Source organism: Garra rufa, chromosome 20 (genome assembly GCF_049309525.1).
Source record: "Garra rufa chromosome 20, GarRuf1.0, whole genome shotgun sequence".
NCBI classification, from domain to species: Eukaryota; Metazoa; Chordata; class Actinopteri; order Cypriniformes; family Cyprinidae; genus Garra; species Garra rufa.
This window is the reverse complement of record NC_133380.1, coordinates 11,743,774-11,766,435: the sequence shown is the minus strand read 5'-3', so window position 1 is coordinate 11,766,435 and position 22,662 is coordinate 11,743,774. Positions and strand designations below refer to the sequence as shown.

General features: G+C 39.8%; 1 protein-coding gene across 1 annotated transcript in view; it reads right to left on the bottom strand.

Annotated features, from left to right (window-relative positions):
- The window catches only part of pcdh17 (protocadherin 17), an 85,549-nt gene extending 64,305 nt beyond the window's left edge, over positions 1 to 21,244 (bottom strand). Inside the window, exons 1-2 of the mRNA XM_073826327.1 lie at positions 20,730 to 21,244; positions 17,194 to 19,995 (exon numbers count right to left, since the gene is read on the bottom strand). Of these exons, the coding sequence (XP_073682428.1) occupies positions 17,194 to 19,674 (2,481 nt within the window). The 5' untranslated portion in view covers positions 19,675 to 19,995; positions 20,730 to 21,244. The remainder of the gene's footprint in view (positions 1 to 17,193; positions 19,996 to 20,729) is intronic.
- Between the last annotated feature and the right edge of the window lie 1,418 nt (positions 21,245 to 22,662).

Here is a 22,662-nt window from a genome sequence, read left to right as displayed (position 1 = left end):
AGAATGTGAGCGTTGAAGAGCGCAAGGTGGAGACAAGAGTGTTAGAACAGGAAAAATCAATACACTCAAATCTGCCCAAGCTTCTTAGCAGCCAGCTATATCAACCTGCTTCATCCCAAACACATCTCCTCATTAAAGACAATGAGGCATGACAAGAAAACCAGATTGAGAGACAAACTGTAACCTAAGCCCTACAAACGCTCAACTTGTGCATCAAACTTTTACAGCCCATGTTGGTTAAGAAGTGCACGAAGCAATGTTGCTGGAGCCTCCGTTATTAGTTTTTCCATTTTACGTGACGGAGGCCTTTTGAAAATTTCAAGCCAAACCACAAAACACATCCAACTAGACATCGGCCCTCGATATCAGTCCTATCTGCTGGCTGTTAAAAGGCTGGAGCTGGGAACTTAAATGGAGCTGCGGTCGGGATTCTCCGACCTCGACGCGGGAGATCAAATTATCGCTGGATAAGTATCTGAGAGGTTGCGTGGGGGAGCGCGCTAGAAGTTTGGATCCGGAGTTGAGCTGAGGTAACGACACTTGGTCGTCTTTCAAACGCAAAACAGATAACGGGCACGCCGAGCTAAACCTATTTAAGCACGATAACCCCTCGGCCAATAGCCTTAGGGCTCTCACCAATAGGGTTAACTCTGCTAAAGAAGGTGTTAAAAGTAGCGTGCAGCAGGTCAAAGACCTCTTAATCTTTCCTTAGAAAAGACATCCAGTGAAAAACATCCCTGCAGTTTGCAGACGGTGAGCGCAGCCCAGTCTTGGACCACCTGTTTGTGATTTGGGAGCTGAGGCTATCATCAGCTTTGCCTAAGCCGCCCCCAGGTGTCGTGCAAGTCATGCTGGGTTTGGCCTCTTCGTCGTGGGTGTGTGTGTGTGTGTGGAAGAAACTGTCCAAATTAGCACTTCTCAACTAGTTTTGCTTCAGGGTCCAGATTTAAAATCGGAGATGTGACTTGCAACAATTTTAAAATTGTAAAATTGTAATTTATTCATATTTTTTTTGTATTTTCACAATTTGCACAATAAATAAAATAAAGGTAAAAACAATATATGATTATATTATTGTAAATATATCAAAATTATTATTATTTAAAATTTAATATAGTAAAATAAGCTACAAACAATACATAATTATTAAAAAATATCAAATGTTTAAATTATATATATGTTTTATTATGTGTGCGATAACAATAATAATACAATGTAATACGTTTTTGTGGTGTAATTATATATATATATATATATATATATAATTATTATATCAATACATCTTGCATAATATAAACATTTATTGTTATATTTATTATTATTATTATTATTATTATTTATGCACACACAGCAATACATTATTCAATACTTTAATATTTTATTGTGTGTGCGCGCTAATAATAATAATATAACAATGTAATATACATATTTTGTGGTGTATGTATGATAATATATATATATATATATATATATATATATATATATATATATATACTATGCTATAATATATATGATAATATATATTTTTTTTTTCTTCAAAGAAGATGATAATGCATGCATACATATGTTTTATTTAATAACTGTATTTTGCATTATATATATGTATATATCTTATTTTAATAATCTTGTAATCATCATTATTATTATAACATCTGATATTGTAAATAAAACATCTGATATTGTAACTAAAACAATAATAATAATACACTTCATTATACAATAAAATATGTATGTATATATACACATTTTATAATCATTTTATATGTAATACTAAATTCTATATAATTGTTTTAAATAATACCAAAGTATATGCATATAAATACATAAATGTATTATTATCATTATTATTATTATTATTATTATTACTTATACATTATGTATATTTGATAATTTTATAATCATATATATATATATCTTAAATGTTTATGTGTATTAAGAAACCTTATGTACTTATCGGGAAGTCCGTGAGTGAATGAATGAAAGAACCTGATCTCTGCAGAAGAAATGATGGATTATTTATGTGCAACCCTCTCAGAGGCCTGAATGCTGAAAATACTAATGCATCAAGCAGCAGTGATGAGTATATGAGCTGCCTCTCATCTCTCATATGAGCATGCTTTTATGAGCACAGCTATTGTTAATGGAAGCTTTTTTTTTCTTCAAAGAAGATGAGAAGTTTAAAACGGGACGCTGACTATGTCACTGGACCGTTTGTGTTGGTATCACCGAACCGCATCTGTGACATGTTCAGCCTCAGGGAATGAAATATCGCTTTTCTCCTCCCCTTCTGCCTGAAATTCCTAACACAGCAGTTCACACGCTTTCCCCAAATAGAGGCTGTTTCACGCCAAACCGCTTCCCACCGTCACGCAGGAACAATCTCCACAGACCGTCAGGCCGGCGCGTGAAATCGCGTTTAAAATTTATTAAATAACTAGGTAGTTTGAAAACAAAGTACACTCAATTCAGAGTATGCTATGTCCGACACAGTGCTTAACGCAGTGCAGGAGATGAGGAGCGAGGTGGTGTTCGTCTCTGATTGGCTCCTGAAGGCTCCCAACCTCAACCCTGTAATCCCAGTCAACAGCAAAAGATTCATTAGTAGCAGTTTAGACAGAGATGGGAACGAGAGACTGTGTGTCACTGTTGACCTACAAAACATTAATGGATTTTATTTATTTATTTATTTATTTTTTCACGTGTGACAAACTTGCAAATGACATACTACCACAAGGACTATATATAGAACCAGATTTTTTTTTAACGTGTTGCTTAATCTTGCAAACGTTGCTGTCACTTTTCAAATTTGTTGCTAGTGTGTGAGGTGGTTATTCAGATGGCTGCTAGAGGCTTTTCGAGTGGTTGCTAGGGTGTTTAAGAGAGTTCATAGGGTGTTCCATTTGGTTTCTGGGTGTTTGGGGTCTTTGTTAGGGTGTTCACTGGGTTGCTAGGGTGTTCTATTTAGTTTTTGGGTGGTTGTTCACGGGGTTGTTTGGGTGTTCTATTTGGTTGCTAAGTGTTCAGGAGGGCTGACAAGATATTCTGTTTGGTTGTTGGGTGGTTTTCAGGGTGTTCACATGGTTGCTAGGGTGTTCAGGTGGGCTGATAAGGTATTCTGTTTTTTTTGGGTGGTTGTTAGGGTGTTTGCTAGTATGTTCTCTTTGGTTGCTATTGGATTGAGGTGGATTACGGGGTTCAATGTAGTTGCTAGGATGACATTTTAGGTTTTTAGGGTATGCCAAGGTGGTTTCTAGGGTGCTTTGCGTGGTTGCATGGTGTTCTTATGGCTGTTGGGATGTTCTATATGGTTGCTATTGTATTCTGGGTGGTTGATAGAGTGTTTAGTTGGTTGCTATGGGATTCTGAGATGTAGCTAGGGTGTTCAAGAAAGCTCATAGGGTGTTCTGTTTGTATTCTGGTTGCTGGGGTGTTCTATTTGGTTTCTACAGTGTTCATAAGGGATGATAAGGTGTTCTCTTTGGTTGCTAGAGTGTTCAGGAGGGTTGATAAGGTATTTTGTTTGGTTGCTGGGTGATTTGGGAGGTTGATAGGGTGTTCTATTGGGTGGCTAGGGAGTTCAGAAGAGCTGATAAGGTGTTATTTGGTTGTTGGGTGTTTTGGGTGGTTGTTAGGGTGTTTTATGGGTTGTTATTGGATTTAAGATGGTTTTAGGATTCTCTAGGTGGTTGCTAGGGTGTTCTAGTGGTTCTAGTGATTCTAAGTGGTTTCTATTGCATTCTGGGTTGATATGGTGGATATGGTGTTTCAGTTGATTGCTATGGAATACTGTAGATGCTTCTATGGTTTTCTGGGTGGTTTGTAGGGTGTTATGCAAGGGAATACCAAGGTGATTGCTAGGGTCTTCTTGGTTGTTACTAGGGTGTTCAAGTTGGTAGTAAATTTGAGGTGGTTGCTAGGATGTTTTGGGTGGTTGCTAAGGTATTTTGATGGTCATACCCATGCCGAGGCGAGATGCAGTTCTCATGGTTCAGGGTCTGTTCAAATCCCTAAGCATGAATGATAGCATGAGCCTCAGAGCAAGCACCACTAATTACAAATCGCCAAACTAGCTAGAGCGTTTTGCGATGCATAATGAAAGGAGGGCGGTTGAACATCTCCATTCCCGGAGCATTTTGGAAACACGCTTAGCAAATGAGTTTCAGATCTCTTCCCAAATTAGTTTACACCACTTCAACGCAAACGCTTCTTTTCTTACAAACACATGATATAATCTACACCAGACCAAAGATCACGTAAAGCAGTTCCCATGAGCCAGGCGTAGAATCCAGAAACCGTGGGACCAGACTCCATTCATTAGCGCAGCAGCCTTCCTCTGCAATCCGAAACGCTTTGATAAAGATTAAATTGTTGCTAACCGACTCAACGTAGCCACAGAGCCTTGAATTTAGGTCACGGGGAGATGATAAACAATTCATAAGCAAAGCCCAAAATTAAATATATAATATGATTCAATATAGTAATGAAAGAAAGCATTGTTAAGCTGCTCGACTGCTCTCCAAACAACTCCAGAAAGAGATGCCACACACACAAAAACACACACGCGTTCGCACATAAAAGCCCGCACGCATTACAGTTGTGGCAGCGCTCAGAACAATTGTCTTTCACTCCAAGGTGACTCGCTCTCTCTCCATTTCCATTTCTCTCAGGGTCAGCTGCGTGCATCTCTCTTTATGCGTGCGTATAAATTGAGAAAAGCGAGGTTTGCTTAATGCAGTGCTGTCAGAACGTCCCGTAGCAGGCCTGTCCGCTGTGCATTAGGAACCTGTCAGCCAGAGTATGGAATTAATCAGCAAACCCCTGAAGAAACAATTGCATAATCTAAAGCTATAAACTCGGCCGACCTTGCCTTCAAACGCGCTTAAATTTCCACCTTCAAACGGAAGATTGAGGGAGCCAAAGGCTCTGAGTCAATAGATTTCTCTCTCCTTTCTGCCCTCCAATCTTTTCTTCCTATAAAGACGAATGATTGACTGCTCCTCCTGCCTTCCCAACAGTTCTGAATAAAATTCCATGAGAGGTTTTTTTTTTTTTCTTTTTTTGAAAGTGACCTCCGATTTGGCTTCGCTATACCTTGTGTTTGTTATGAAAATACCGACTCTTGCCTCGGATTCCTTGTTATGGTGGCACCAAGGGTGGGATTGTGTCCTGAAGGATCTTTTTTCACAACTTGTCTTTACTGGTTTTCATGTCTGATCATTTTTGTCACTATTAGATCCGTTTAGGGCTGCAATTACGTTCTGTAATTAAGACAAGGCAGACTTTCGACTATCGGCATAAATTACAATATCATTATTGAAGCTTGTATAAATTATCGTGGAGTGTTATTTTCTGCAGACAACATCAAAGAAATACCTGTTGGATTTTATAGTATAATTTTCTAGTCTTCCAGACATAAAAATATATAGATATGCTCAAGGGATGTAATGGAAAACTTTAAGACAAGCCAGGACATTTTTCTAAATATCCTCTTTTGTCTTTCACAGAAGAAGGATTGACATAAGTGTCACTAAATTATGACTGAATTTCTTTTTTGCGTATCTATCCCTTTAAAAACACCCAGCCGGAAGGCATTCGCATCTCTAAGCCCTGCATATTCACTGACCTTAGATCCGGCTCAGAATGGAGGCAACGGATTTCGAGAGCAGCACTTCATTTATTAACAAATCAATTGACGGAAAGGTGTGAAGATTGCTATGGTGACAAGATAATCTAATCATCAGAAATTTGGATTTGGTCGTCAGCGACATGAGCCATTGCGCCTCTGATGTGAAATGACAAGAGCATAGAGAGAGCATGTACGAGAAAGCGAGGCTGCAATTATCAGCTCCGAGTGTGTTAGCGGTCTTTTAGAAAACAACTCTCCGACTGGACGGGACTGTTATGAACCTCTCGCTCTTTGGATCAATCAATCGCGTAGACACTGGATTGATCTAACTTTAAAAGGGCGCCAAGAATGACTCTCTTAAAGATGGAGAGAGGGTGCATCCTTCAAGGAGCATTCATTTTGATATTTGCTTGTAACGTGAGCATGTTTTGATATACTGTTTTTGCAAATATAAGTGGATGGCTATATGGTAATCTTCAGTCAGGTGTTTAAGTGCTGTGATATAATACATATACTTAAGTGAGGCATTGATTTACAATGTACTTTCAGAAACCTTCCATTTGTCTACTGTGTTAAACTGATGAACAATTTTTGCCTGATTTCTGAGCTCTCTGTAGAAGTCAATGTTTCATAATAAGCCAGCATCTTATAGTATTTCTATGCTGTTTAAATAAAACAAAGAGAGAAAGAGGTTTTGGATAAAGTTAGGAACCTTTATATTTTCTTGACAAAGCAAACAGAAAATTATGCTCTTCAAAGCAAATGCAGGAGAGTATAGCCAAAATAAAATAAAATTAAATTAAATTAAATTAAATTACATAAACCAAAAATGATTAGAAAATGTAGCGTTGTCACACAAACTGGCCACCCCATAAACTAAAGTAGTAGTACTTATTGCTGTATTAAAATAAAATAAAATAAAATAAAATAAAATAAAACAAATAAAATAAACTAAAACACTTTTAAGATTGAATTTTCAATAACATATTTCTAATAACTGTAGTAAAATCTGACAAACCACGGATAGAAAAAAAGCCAATATAACTAATACTTTATCAATATATTTTTATGCTGCCACCAAAAATGATAGAAAATGTAGTTTTGTCACACAAACTGGTCACCCTAAAGTAGTAGCACTTATTGCTGTATTAAAATACAAAATAAAATTAATAGTACACCTTTCTACTTGAACGAGAAAAGAGACTAAAATCCAAAACTTTAGTAGATTTCATTTTCAATAATATATTTCAAAATATATTAATAAAAAAGACAAATCACGGTTAGAAAAAAAAGGTATAAAACTATAGCTGATGCTGTATCAATATATTTTAGCATTTTTATGCTGCCACCAAGATTGATGGCAAAAATAGTTTTGTCACACAAACTGGTCACCTCTTTTTGCCAAGCTTTATGGCTTTATTGAAAAAAAATAACTACATAAAAATAAATAAAATAATAAAATAAAATAAGCTTCCTATTGAATGAGGAAGACTTCAAAAACAAAAAAAAACAAAAAAAAATCCAAAACTTTTAAGATTACAATATACTACATTACAATACTATTTCAAATTACTATAGCGAATGAAGTTTGAAAAATCATGGTTTAAAATAAAATAAAATACAATTCTAAAATAGGACATATTTTTATGGAAAGGCAGAGCTATCCTACATTTCTAGAACCATCATAATGAGCATTACAGTTTCTCCCATTCATTTTCCTATGAATAGTGTCACCTGTCACCTTATACATGTCTTACTGTATGTCTTGCATGAGTGCTGCATTACTGAACTCAAGCACATTACTGAACACCGCCCTCACAGACAGAGAGACAGAAAGAAAAACAAAACAAACAGACAGAAGAAAAGAACCATAAACAGATAGAAGGTTTTTGCCAGTCATGCATTTTCACACTCTATTTACTAGGATTAAGAAAAACAAACAGAAATAAGAGCCCCATAAAAACCGCCAGCCATTTTCTTTGGGCGCTGACAGCCCTCGGCCTATCAGTGCAGGTGAAAAGATGTAACTGTAGACAGATAAGACTGTGTACAAAACATGAGTGCTGACAAGCTCACTCATTAAACTTGACCGGGCCACAGATGCAGGGTTTATGTTACCAGCCGGCCCTGTCACATGGCAATCCGATATCTCGAAAGAGAGCAATCTTCCTGTGCACAACACCTCACTGGAAAGACAGGCCTCGAGCCAGGAGCTATCTTTAGGTATTTCACTAAAGCTGGAGGAATAAGAGACAAAAGGAGTATGAAGAACTTGTTCGAACATCACCCTGAGGCGGACAAGAGCTGCGCAATTTTACTGTTTATGCTAGCGGGAATTCTTTAATTACTATTTTCTTTGACAACATTTATGGCATCAGGACACTGCAACCAGCAACATGTCCGTTGGAAATTTACAAAGAGTTCCGTAAATCGTAAAACGACAGGGAGACAGTTAAAAAACGGAAAGCTGATCTCTCTTTACCTCCCAAAGAAAAAAGACCACAATTCCCAGTGTGAAAATGTACCTAAGAACACATCTGTCGAATGAAAAAAAAAAAAAGATGTTGATTGGACAACTGCCAACACTTAATAAAGCATGTTCCACATCATTTGAAATTCAAACAAGATGCCGTTTTCACCGTTACCTTCTGTAACACTACATGTACTCTCAGATGTATGCTCTGTGGGTCTTAATGCTAATGTAGGAACTTTTGATGAATAAAAAACTGAGAATGAAAGATGTAAATAAAAGGAAAGTAAACAAACAGAGCTTTAAGTGGATACTGCCATTTAAACAGTTTAGCAGAGTAGCCCCATGGGAGGTATCCCAAGAACCCTTCGGGGTCTAGAGTGGCCCTGCAGGGAAACTGACGCAATCTGCAAATAATAAAAGGAGAGATGGTGCTTGAAAGCACAGCTTGTGATTGAACAATGCTCCACGATTTCTGCCATACAGAGAAAGGACGCAGCAGAGAGCTGTGAGGACCGGCTTCCCCGTGGCCAAACGTGCCGCAACAGACAGCTGTGTGTGTTTTTGCTGTAAAGACGCAGAGAAAACGATCTGTTCGCATTGATTAAGAGCAGAATTTAGAAGTTGCTGCTGTTGTCTTTGGCTACAAAGTTTGGAATTGACAACGGCAATTACTAGCAGGTGTGTCTTGCGGTTTGCCTGATCATGCAACAGCTAGCTGTGGTGCGACTATTAAGCCTTAAAGGGATAGTTCACCCAAAAATGAAAATTCTGTCATTATTTATTTACACTCATGACGTTCCAAACCTGTAAGACCTTCGTTAATCTTCAGAATACAAATTAAGACATTTCTGATGAAATATGAAAGCTTTCTGACCCTCCATAGCCATCAACGCAACTGACAGTTAAGGTCTTTATAATTTTCAGAATGTCTTTCTTTCTTTAGTCATAAAGAAATTATGTTTTTTGAGAAAAACATTTCAGATTCATTTAATTTAATTTCATTTATTCTGTGAGTTTGAACTTCCAAAATGCTATTTAAATGCAGCTTCAAAGGGCTCTAAACAATCCCAGCCAAGAAAGAAGGGTCTTATCTAGAGAAACGATCGGTTATTTTCTAAAAAGAAATTACAATTTATACACTTTTTAACCTCAAATGCTGCATTTAAACAGTGTTTAGGAAGCTCAAACTCGTGGGCACCCTAGAAGTCCACTATATGGAGAAAATTCCTGAAATGATTTCCTCAAAAAACTATTTCTTTATGACTGAAAGACATGAAAATTTTGGATGACAAGGAGGTGAGAAAATTATCAGTACATTTTTGTTCTGGAAGTGAACTAATTAACTTGACCCAGCATCTTTAAAATATGGGATTCATGTGCAAGATGCTAAAAAAAGCACTGCTACGCACTGTAGTACAAAACAGCACAGTGCAAAACAAAAACACTCTAAAACAGGCCTAACAAACGTATTGTTACTGTGTGAATGCTGTCTTTCACTACCTGCTGATGTGTTGGACTCATTTCATTCATTAAATCCGGCACAAACGCAGTCCTTGTGTTCAATTAGTTGCTCTCCTGTGTTGGAATTTGTCATTCTGGCCTTGTAATTTGATTTTGGCTTTGTAGTTTAGGCAGCCACACTGTTCACACGGCTAGCATTAACTATTTACAAGTAGCTACAGCAGTCAGACGGAAGAAACAAGGGCAGAGGTCAGCCATCTGACACGTGTAACCTAGCAGATTTCTAGCTTACCGTCTGCATCATTTAAACATGCAGATGATGTTTTCGTTTCTAATTAAAGAGCAGTTGCCTGATTGAGTGTCTCATCTCGAAAACTAAGCGCCACATGGCTAAAAAGGCTAGCTGGAAATTTGTGCCAGAAAGAGAAGTGTACGCACGACCATAAGCCATCTGAAATGTCGACACCGACACAGTCTAAACCATGTTCATCAGGGTTAGCTTTTCCCACTATCCAAAACAAACAAGCACATAAGCAACCAAACCTCTGACAGCAACTCCAACGCCAATGCCCTCAAGCATTAGCAAGGCTAGCTTTAGCCATTACTGTTCGTGTGGAGGAGCCAGAACAAATATTGACAGGGAGTAACTGGGACTTGTTTCCCAAACACTCTGCTGTGCAATGTCCTTGTGGACAAGGAAAGAGGAACATTGGTTTTTACTGTGAAATCAATAGAGAAAAGGGAACATTTTATTGTAGGTAGAATTTAAACAAACTTTAATAGTATTCTGACTACAGTACGTACTGCTCAATATATGATTTAAATACTCAGTTTTGGATGTTCAATTGTTCAAAACAGCTGTACTCCAGTATGTCCTTCTTTGAGTTTCCTTCAAGCAAATTAGTTTAAGTGCCTCAACGTTTTCTGCCTCGAGGGTCAAATCTTGTGGTCCAGAATATTTCTCCTTTTCACATTCAGAACTAATAGATTTTAGTGCTTGCTTAAGTAATTAAATAACCCCTGCACTATGAGAGCATTACTTGCCTGCTACGCTTCGCAAAAATGACATACTAACATAAACATCTAAAATTATCTGTGCTATTCTCTTAGATCAACACTGCTCTTGAGACTCACTCTCAATTTTCAAATATGGAAATCCATCATTAAAAATGTGAATTATTAAATGTTTACAAAGATGATTTTTTTAAACAAAGACTGAAATAATCATAAACCACTGAGAAGATTATTTCGAATTGTTTCAAAAACTGTCCCACTGACTCCCACAGCTGTGACATCCTTGTACAACAACAAATAAATGCTAAAAATGTTCTCAAACTTGTTTAGGAGAAAAAAATATAATTCATTTAATATAATATCATTTAATTGTCATTTTCACACGACGTGACAGAAATGACTATGGGGCATTGTTAGCACACAAATTAAGTAGCTATTAAAGGGTTAGTTCACCCTCTATGACCCTCCATAGACAGCAAGGGTCCTTCCATGTTCAAAGTCCCGAAAGGTATCAGTGGTTCAACTGTAATTTTATGAAGCTACAAGAATATGCGCAAAACAAACAAACAAAAAAAAAACCTAGCGTCACCCTAGCGCCATATTGGAGAGTACCACAACACTTCAGGAAATTACAGTTGAAGCACTAATGTCACATTAACAATTTTTCCCGATGTTCTTGGTAGCTTTCTTGATCTTCAACATGGAAGGACCTTTGCTGTCTATGGAGGGTCAGAGAGGGCATTGGATTTCATTAAAAGCATTTTAATTTGTGTTTCGAAGATAAACAAAGCTCTTACTTGTTTGGAACAACATGATGGTAAATCATTTATGACAGAATTTGCATTTTTGAGCAAACTATCCCTTTAAAAAATTATACATCTGATGTATGGTTTGTTGGGATAGAACAATATGTGGTCGAGATACAACTATTTGAAAATCTAGAAGCTGAGGGTGCAAGAAAAATCAAAATACTGAGAAAATTGCCTTTAAAGTTGTCCAAATGAAGTTCTTAGCAATGCATATTGCTAATCAAAAATTATGTTTTAATATATTTATGGTACAAAATTTACAAAATATCTTCATGGAACATGATCTTTACTTAATATCCTAATGTTTTTTGGCATAAAAGAAAAATCTATAAGTTTGACCCATACAGTGTATTTTTGGCTACTGCTACAAATATGCTACTGAAAACTGGTTTTGTGGTCCAGGGTCACAAATGTGTTTTAAGACGCATTTTATTTATATTAAATACATTTAAGTTTATGTTCTGAATGTTCACAGTTAAAGAAAATATGAAAGATGAGCACAGTAGGAGCACTGTAAAGTATAGCAGTCTCTCTGGCTCCAAATTCACTGAGATAAGATGTATTTGGTCACAAAGAAGGATAGGAAGACATCCGACAGCCTCTCATATCCGCTCATTTCTCCAGACCATATGTATCATTCACTCATCCATCCATTCATTCGTCTGCGCATTCGGAGCCACGTCGTCAATCTAGCCCAACGACTCCGGCACAATGACTTTCTCGAGATTAATTCCATCGTTCAAGCGGAACTGTACAAGGGCGGGGTAAAATCACGAATGCGTTTATGAGTTATTAATGGCCTCGGCCCGCTGGTTCCCAAACGGGTCTGGGGTTCCAAACCACGCAGGGCGGACGGAGCTGAGATATAGAGCTATACAACTCAATAAATAATTCAACGGCATTACTTGGATTTCCAGAATTGCCATACATTATACATGCAGTTCAACAAATGCTATTATACACATATCTGTACACTTCAGCTGTGCAGTAATTAATCGCCTAAATGTGTGCCAAAAAACTACAGAGATCTTTTCACCCTCCCTGCTACATTTTTCATGCCGAGGTTTTGACACACTCCAATGCACCCAAAGAAAATCAGCGTCCACATGAAGGAAGAAGGGAGGGGAGGACAGGACAGACGGATGGATTTTTAGTTGTTTCTGGCTTCGCGGGATTGATTTTCATCTCCCGAAGAACTGGGCTAATTTCAATCCTTCTTCTAATCTGGATCCAAAGCACTTGAAACCCGAGGCTTCTTCGCAGATGAATAAAAACAAGTGTCTGTTTGTGCAACATAGCTGATTATGTGCAGATGAAGGATGAAAACCATGTTATCCGAAATACGAAAGACAAGGTGAGGTTTTGTGGTCACACTCTTCCGTTGTTAACATGAAGCGGTGTGAGAAATTTAAGACGTTTATTGCGACATTCTGGTCTTGTCTTGTTCTGTTAAATTTGATGATTTATTAATGAGCGAGTAAATATAGCAGAGGATCATATGAGTCTGAAATACACACACACACACACACACACACACATGCAATAAACACCCACACAAACAGCGATCACGAGGTAAAGAAAACAAAACCCCTGCAACTCTAGAAGGACTAAAGCCTGGAGAAATCAAACAAACAAAGGCAGGATTTATTGTAGGGTCTCATGTGCACCGTTTAGGCCTGGCAGACAAGTGCTGTTTAGATTTCCCTCATATACTGCAGAACACATCGATCATGTGTGTGTATCAAAACCGCCTATCAATAATTCAGCGCAAACACGCCATCTGAAAATATGAACGAGACACCAAGGACAGAAGAAAGAACGAATTTAATACACAAAAGCTAAAGAAGGACGAGCTGGGACCGAGAGAGAAGGAAAAACTCCTCTCCGAACTTTTATGATTATCTTTCCTTGATCCCTATTTCTCTCCCAGTCTTTTGTCTTTAACTCCAAGCCGTAAACAAATGCTAAAGAGAGGGAAAAAATGTCTAAGCCTCAGTCTTCCAAACTACACTGAAGAGAAGAGAAGAGAAGAGAAGAGAAGAGAAGAGAAGAGAAGAGAAGAGAAGAGAAGAGAAGAGAAGAGAAGAGAAGAGAAGAGCTCTTAGAGGACAAACAATGGGCTGTTAGACACATCAAGGGGAAATGTTATGACTCAATTTGCTAGTACACACACACACACACACACACACACACACACACACACACACACACACACACACACACACACTAATACCCCCTCACACACTGCGCACACACAACGTACCGTATAATGCAGCATGCTAGGACAGAACCATTAGCATGCATGACTGTGCTCACACTCCCGCTGTCCCACCGCAAAACACACACACAGCGCGCGAGTGAGAGAAAGAGGGCACTAAACAGATTGTCAGACATTGACTCTCTCATGCCTTGCCATTTGACAGTATTTCGCTTCAGTTCCCAAAGCAATACATCTAGAGCTCATGCAGCAATCTGATTACCTGACAGCCACTTTTATCGCTCAATTTTGCAAAAACAAGGTGACAGAAACCCAATCTCTATGAAACACTGTGACTTTGCAGCACCACACAACAGTATTATGCCACAAGCACAACTACAGTCCTCATATCAAAGCAGTTACTCAACAGCATGATCTGTTGTCATCTACTTCCCACTCCTCTTTTTCTCTTTTTAGGTGCAGTTAATGGAAAGAAACCGCTCTGATGGACAATCCCTGGAGAGGCATCGCTATTGTCCGGCGGCAAACTCCCTCCAACCACTGACCTTTACAACTGGAGTATGTCAAGCCCGCTGCCCTCCCCCTGTGCTACATGAATTGCTACTCTTGCCTTACCGGTTTGACCTTAAGTGGCTCAGCTGACCTCTGTAGTCAGGATAAACAACTACAACGAATGGAATGGAAAACGAATGGAAGCATCAAAAGATTTTATACTGCATGCAGCTTTCACTTCATAAACATTTTATAGTCACGCTTACAGAAAAACATAAATTTGATAGCAAACACTGCATGTGCATTCAAATCAAGCCTCATGCACTTTCCTATATGCTTGCAAGACACTGAAGGCAGACTGTCGCCACCTAGGGGACACTTTTATAGTCGGGAACACCAACCCTGATGCTCAAAGCAGCCGTGTCAGCCTCTGGCTCGTGCTTACACACATTTTCACTCTCTAAAACTGAAGTAACAGTAAAAATGGTACTTTCTCCTTAGCATTTATTTCCCTAAGCATGTTTATTAACTAAAAAGTCTGATATGCTCTTAAGTATGTTGCAGACATGAGGTATTAATGTTCTTAATGTTAAAAGAATTAAGACAATCCCCTGCTACCAGGGTAGAAGGATACCACTGAAGATTTTCTTTAAACCTCAATTCGCCATTAAGTAATAGATCCGGACGCCTGTGGTGCAATTAAGCATTATTACATCCCTTTATCCAGGAAACTTTTCTGAGCCAATCGAATTACACCCCTCATTCTGTTGTGTTCTCCGAGAGCAGACAGCCCTGGTGCTGTAATTGACCCTGAACCTCTTTTCATTTCAGACGTGGGCTATTACTTCACCGGCCAGCTGTTCGCAACCTCTGGATCAGCTACTATAAAACACCATTAAGGAGCTCCTGGTCTTACCCTCTCGCTGCTGTTGGCCTAAAGGAAAGCATTTGAAATGCCCTTGCACAGCTGTGTGCCTAGTGGGGACTTCAATTGTATATATATGTATGTATTTGTTTATATATCCATTTGTTTTCAGCTTTCAGGCTACCTCTAGCTTCGATGACAGATGTAGATGACAGCACCCGAACACATCGATCGACAAAGACTGGAAAGGGAGGGATTTCTAGCATTTTTTTATAACCTCTCAACTGGGATTCACATTTCTATGGCTCTCTTTTAATCTCGCTCTCTCTCTGTTCCAGGCCAGGGGAGAGGAGAGCCAGATTGTTTTACGGGCTCAGTAACAGGATAGCAGATCTGCCTCTTGCCACACTTCTGCTGTAAATAATGGAGAGTATATTCTGTACTGTATGGATCTGTGTAAACACAGCATGCACTCTATGTATGTGTTTAAGAGCTTGTTTGTTTCAGTGACAGAGTGAAGGTAGTGAGCGAATAGGGCATGTAACTATGCTGTAGTGCCTGTGTCTGCGGTTTGATGAGACCCCTGCAGTTATCGTGCTCATTATTAAAGGGCCCGGAATAATGGGCCTCACTCTGACCTCTGACCTGCAGCTGGGACGCGATGAATAGCAACGCACACGCTCGCACAATCACAGGCAAACACATGCAGCAGATCTAGAGAATGTTAATCACAGAAGACACCCATGAAAACATGCAAATACAAATTCAAGCTTATCCACAAAAACACCCACTTCACACTTTTGAAATCACTCATATATGCTATATCACAATGCTAATGTGCTCTGGGTGGTTACTAGGGTGGTTGTTTACTGGTGTCAAATTCCTAACCCTAAATATGAGCAATAGCAACATTAGCATGTGAAAATACATACATTTAACAGTAAACTCAAAACATGTTCCTACACTCTCAAAAATAAAGGTGCTTCATGATGCCATAGAAGAACTCTTTTTCTCTAAATGGTTCCATAAAGAACCTTTAACATCTGAAGATTCTTCAGATTATAAAAAGGTAAGAAAGAGATGGTTCTTTAAAGAACCTTTGATGGAATGGCTCTTCTATGGCATTGCTGTGAAGAACCTTTTAAAGCACCTTTATTTTTTAGAGTGTACATAGAGAAATGTATTTGAAATTTGTTAAAATCATAAAAATTGGCAAGAGAGAGCTAAATTAAATTTTGCCAGCTGTAATCTCAATCGCTGCATATACACGCGTACCTGATGTACACAGTTTAAAGAGGTGACTTTAGCCTCATCTGACACGACAGATTTCAAATGACTTTAAAGTGGCTTAGCAGCACAGACACACATGAGTTGTCAGTGGCTTAACCAAATCGCTCCACACAAAGACGCATTAGCAAGGAACGGGAAGATCTGGGGAAGCTCTTTCTTTCTTTCGTTGAAATGCGCTCTGAGCGTCTTTAATAGAGAGAGGATTGTCACAGTGTTCTTGAGTAAGAAGGTGAGAAAAACCTGCTGAGTAAGTAATAGAGTAAAAGTGTTACAATGCCAAGACTGAAAATTGAAATGTTCGAGGTCAAGACAAATTGCATTACATTGGATGAAAATACATTTTTATGTATTTACTTGACCTAGCATGTGAACAATAGCAGAAAATGAAAAAAGAAAACAAGAACATTAATTCTGTCACTGTACGAGGCAAACCGTAGGAGCCTTGCATTCAAAGCGCCACAGGAAACTACATATTGATCGAAGCTCTATTCATTTGCAATATAGTAGCTGGAAATATATTCTAGGCAAGAGCAGCAAATCATCACGGTACGGCCGTTATGAAATAACAAGCCTTTAGGGCTGAACCTGTCAGTGCATCAAATCTCTCCACACCAGAGGTAACATCAAAACAATATCTCCAGAAGAGAATTGTGTTCCATACTCAATTTCCTCTTAACGCATTACCTGAAACAATATGAGCAAAGCTAGATTTCAAAAAACGATAGCAAGGTGCTTTTTGGCATCTAGCAAGGGGTGGAGAGCGACTCGTGTTTCATATTATCACCGGTTGTGATCCCCTTCGATTCCCCCCACACTATGATTCACTGGCTGCTTTGTATGCACACATATCTACTCATTCATTCATGTATTGACCTAGTGAGACAGAGCAGGACGAGAGGGGGATGGAGGGTAATAAGGAAGAAGAATATAAGTTGTCGTTTCTACCTGTATTATTGACATCCTGTTCACTGGCGTCTCTGTGGTGTTCGTAACAGGTCCCGTGAAGCTGGTGTGACAGCCAACGTGCCCTTGAGGAACACTGAGGTTGTTGGCAGTGGGTTTGAGGTACATGACCTCTGACCTTGGAGAGCTGAGGGGCAGACGGGTTTGGTAGTCGAAGTACATGGGTGAGGTGGCCAGAGAGGGACTGCTGACAACGTTCATCACATTCATGGTGTCCCGCTCCTCCACTTCACTCTGCACCAGCATGATGTCATTCTTGTTGATCTTCTTCTTCTTGCCCTTGCCGAGCTGCGGGTGAGTGTACTCTGCGATGCGACAGTTGTATGTGCGGATCTCCTTGTTCTCCCGTTTGCACTTGACTGCTATGGTGATCATGGCGGCAAGGAGCATAATTGAGATGATACTCAGGGTTACAATTAGCGGAAGCGACATGTCCCAGTTATGATGCTCCGCATTGATGCGTGGTTCACCCTCTGGTAAGGGTCCGGAGTAGGCTTTGACAATAAGTTTCGCCATGGCGGATAGTGATGGCTTGCCATGGTCGGTCACCTTGATGATGAGTTCCACAACAGGTGCCACCTCTTCCCAGAGTGGCTGGGCTGTCCGTACCTCACCCGTCACAGAGTCAATCTCAAACAGGTGCTCCTCATTGCCATCTGAGATCTCGTAGGTGAGACGCCCGCTTTCACCAAAATCATTGTCCACCGCTCTCACGGTGGTAATAATGTGTCCGACTCCTACGTTCCGAGGCACATGGATCTCAGCTGTGTCATTCTGAAGTAATGGAAGGACAATGACGGGAATGTTATCATTAACATCCAGCACACTGACACGGACAGTGGTGTTGCTCTCCAGGTGAGGATTACCTGAATCCTTCGCCTGGACCTTAAAGTCAAAGTACTTAGTTTGCTCGTAGTTGAAACTCCTTAGGGCATAAATAGCACCATCAGTGGGTTTGATGTTAACATATGTAGTGATAGATTCCTCGCTTACATTAGAAGGAAGGAGGGAATAAGATACAGTACCGTTTTGGCCCAAATCTGGGTCATGAGCAAGAACGGAACCCAGGTATTCCCCTGGGATGTTGTTTTCAGGCACCTGGAGAAGGTAGACCATTTTTGTGAAGCGGGGTGCATTGTCGTTTTCATCTAAAATCTTAACCGTGAAAGACTTTGTTGAGTTCAGGGGTGGGTTGCCATTATCTTTGGCTACAATAGTGATGTTATACTCATCTTTTACCTCCCTGTCCAGGGGTCTGTCGGTCACTACCGTGTAGAAGTTATCATAGTTCTCCTCCAGCTTGAAGGGAACATTCCCCAAAATTCTACATTGGAGCTGCCCATTGCGGCCAGAGTCTTTGTCTGTGACTCTGACCAGTGCGATCACTGTCCCTGGGGTTGCTGCTTCACTAACCGCCCCCTGACGCACAGCTACGAAACCTATTGACGGCCAGTTGTCATTCCTGTCAAGCACTTTAACAGTGACTTTACAATGGCCAGGAATTGGGTTGGGTCCTTGATCCTTTGCCTGAACATCAATCTCTATAATTGGGTTCTCCTCAAAGTCGATTTTACCCTGAATCTTTATGACACCCGTTCGGGCATCTATTGTGAACAACTCTTTGATCCTGTCTGGAACATAACAGCTGAAAGAATAAGTAACCTGTCCGTTAATCCCTTCATCGGGATCTGTAGCATTTAAATCTATCAGTACCATTCCTGGGGGGGAATTCTCAGGAATCTCCACTACGTATGAGGGCTGTTCAAACACAGGGCTGTTGTCATTGGAATCAGTGACTTTCACGTTGATTTGCATCGTGCCTGATTTGGGATATTCCCCTCCATCTGTGGCAGTTATAATTAAAGTGTGATGGCTACGTTCCTCTCGATCTAAGGACCTCTGAACAACCAATTCAGGGAACTTAGTTCCGTCCCCCCTGGATTTAACATCCAAAGAGAATATACTATAATCATCCCGCGTGATCTGATACGTTTTCAGGCCATTTTCCTTAGTGTCAGGGTCGTAGGCAGCAGCCAAGGGGAAACGTGTGCCTGGGGCTGCGTTCTCAGATATGTCGATATCGATCTGTTCAGAGGGAAAGCTCGGTGCGTTGTCATTTATGTCCTGTATCTCAACTTTAATCATGCAGATCTCCTTGTCATTGGCAAACACTTCCATGGAGAGCTGGCACTTGGGGTTTTGTCTGCACAGTGTTTCCCTGTCGATCCGCTGTTTAGTGTATAATAGCCCGCTTTCGGGATCCACATCGATAAGGTGTGGGGCGGAGTTCTCCAACACCCTGAAGTTGGATTTTTTCCCCTGCTCACCCAGTTCAAGCTCCGCATCCTTGGCAATGTTTCCAATGACGCCCTGAATTTTCTCCTCAGGTATTGAGTAGTTCAAGTTTTTCAATGTCAGGGCTTGCGCCCATAAAAGTAGGAAAAGGAAAACAGAAAGATGCATCCCTTTGAGTGAGAGTTTCTTAGGTTTCTGATGCGTTTCACACCTCCGACCTGTTGATCTTCCCAGCAATATCACAATTTCTACCTTCAATTACTGAGCACACATGCCGATTCATGATAAAAAATGTATAAAGTCATTATGTGGGCTTTTCCTTTGAATGCTCTTTTCTTTCCTCCGTAGCAGGGCTTCCTTTATCCTGAGTTTTTACAACAAACGGTGAGGCTGTACAGCTAATTTATATTCTGCTGAACGCTCAGGCGCATTGGAGGCATAATCACAATCCAGTTTCCACAAAGAAATAGCCTTTCCCAGCCTCTTCGCCTGTAATAAAAATAAAAGAAAAAACCTCCATCAGATTACTGCATGTTACATAGCACTTAAGCATTTAGATTCTGTCATGAAGATTTAAACAAACACCTCGTGTCTCAACATATGCGCTTTTTTTCTCTGTAGTGTGGCCGCGTAATTCTAATGCGTAATTCCTCATTCCCTGGCGAACGACGTGGATGGCATGTCAATCCAACCTTGAGATGCGTCGGAGCGCTTTACCGCTGAACACAGGTGGATGTTTGTGTTATTCTGCTCTCAACATGTAGGCTAAGCAATGCGTCGAGGATGCGCCATGTGGCAAGATGAGCGTTACGCGCATCAAACGCGCAATTATGGATAAAGGTGGCGAGCAAATAAAAACGCATAAATCTCTTTCTATGTCCCTGCGTCCTGAAACAGCTGCTTAACTGATGCCATATCTATACCTTGCTGTCTTAAGGCAACCCCCTGAATGCAAATGCGTTGAAATAAGCCTCTTAACCGGCATAATCCGCTGTTAAATACAATTCTTACATAGTCGCATAAAGCAGAGCGAATGGAACACAATCCTGGATGGTTATTTATACTGCGCTTCTTGAATAAATACGAGAAGAAGCTGTTGCATCCTCTCTGGCACCGTGCGCATCCAGGAGCTCCAGGAGCATATATATGACATGTCATCTCCTCTTTTTTTCACGATGAGACTTTGGAACAGAATGATGATGAGAAACATCACACAGACTTACCTGTAACCTTATATCCACTCTAAACACAACCATCACCAAAGACGAGTTACATCCTTCATGCACCTCCCCAATGAGTGGAAAAAAAACTCCAACCAGACTGTATGGAAAAATAAAGTGCTCCCCAAAAGTGCGCTTGTAATGTCAATGAGGCTGATTAGGATGCAGTGACTCTCCTCCGCTCATGGACTCAGACTGGAGACGCTTCAGGACAGATATCTTGACCCAAGCGTAAAATATACATCCACAACCGTTGGTTTCGCCAGCGCGCACTGCCTCTTGTACTGCAATGATGTGGGGTGAGACATCCCCGTGATAAATGCGTCCTGGCCTCACAGGAGGCTGTACGTCCAGTCCCAAATAAAAAACCGAGAAGGGAAAAACAAGTGAGTCCGAAGTTTAAATGTGGATATCAACCGAAAGTGTTCAGTCCAATCCTACTGTCACTAAGACCAGCTGTTAATAACGGTACGGGAATAAATGCACTGTGGTGTGCCGGTGTCCCTTCTGCCTCCTCTGCGCGTTTCTCTCTCTGACTGTCTCACTCTGTCTCATAGTGCATTAAACATTGTTACTGATCCGCCGCCAACCAATGGATGAAGGAGGAGGGGGGAAACGCAGCCAATCGGGTTCTCGGAATTCAAATTGTGGGCGGGGCTTTCAAAGCGGTCCTTTATGTGACTGATGTGGACGCGTTTCTAAGCGCAGACGGGAGTTTATAAAAGACTCTTGTACTTTGAGAGCTCGAACGGGTTTGGAAATCTTTACGTTAAAGAAACGTAAATTCAGACTGGGTTTCAGTAGATCGTTCACACCCACTTAAACATACACATTTAAGACCTTACCAGTGCTCATAGATAAATCCTGATGCTGGTAAATATTCTTTACTATATGTACTGCATACTGTAAATAATGTCTTATGTATACATTTGTGTGACTGTCACTCAGAATATTTGCAAGATGGTGACTGTTTCCCACCCACAGAATGTTCTGTTTTGACTTATGAGTTTAAATATAATATAAATATAATATAAACATATTTCCAGTGTGGAGTTGATTCTACATGTCTTACTGATGAAGCTGTGGAGGCTAAAAATGTACACTAGACGAATGAACAATTAGAGACCTGCAGGCTATACAAGATCATCGTTTGGTCTTATTCATCAAGCTTTCTAGAACTCACTTGCCAGTTTGAGTTGTCTGTCTTGTTTCTCCCTTTTTCCTCAACATTTTGGTGCTGGTTTTATAACTTTAGATTTGGCCTAAGGAAAGAAAAATAAAAGCAACAGTGAAGCATATTTTTTAGAACTGGCTTAAAATTCAGGGATTTTAAGGAGTTTGCTAGCTTGTGTGTAAATCTCAAGAAATATAACTAATGATTAGAACAGGAAAATACAAGAGATACATGAATACTTAGCCTAACTTAACTTTAGCAAGCATCTATGCATTTCTATATAAAACAGTTTATAGTCTCTTAAGACTGCTGGTCACGTTGTTAAGTATTTAAAATTCTTTGCATATGCATGCTTCAAAACAGTAAAAATTGTGCAAGGTTTTTAGAGTGTTCTGCCCTCAGAAACACAAAATATAAAAAGCAAAGATATAAATGCTTTTAAATGCTACATAAATGCTTCATGAGATGTGCCAAGCAGCTGAAGGATGAAAAGGGAACAGAAAACCCAAGATGCTTCCACCAGCTCATTAGGCCCTCTAGTGGACACATTTGAACCTTCAACTACATTTTCCCTCGTTTTTTCAGTCTATGTGAAGTTAATGATTGCACATTACATACATTGTGTGTATGCATATACTGTATATATTTATATGTAGTGTATATAGCACATTTATAGTACATTTAATGTTGATATTAAGGTTTTGTAACTGAATATTAAATATTTCTGTTTGAGAGAGAACTTATTTAAAAGTGTACATTTAT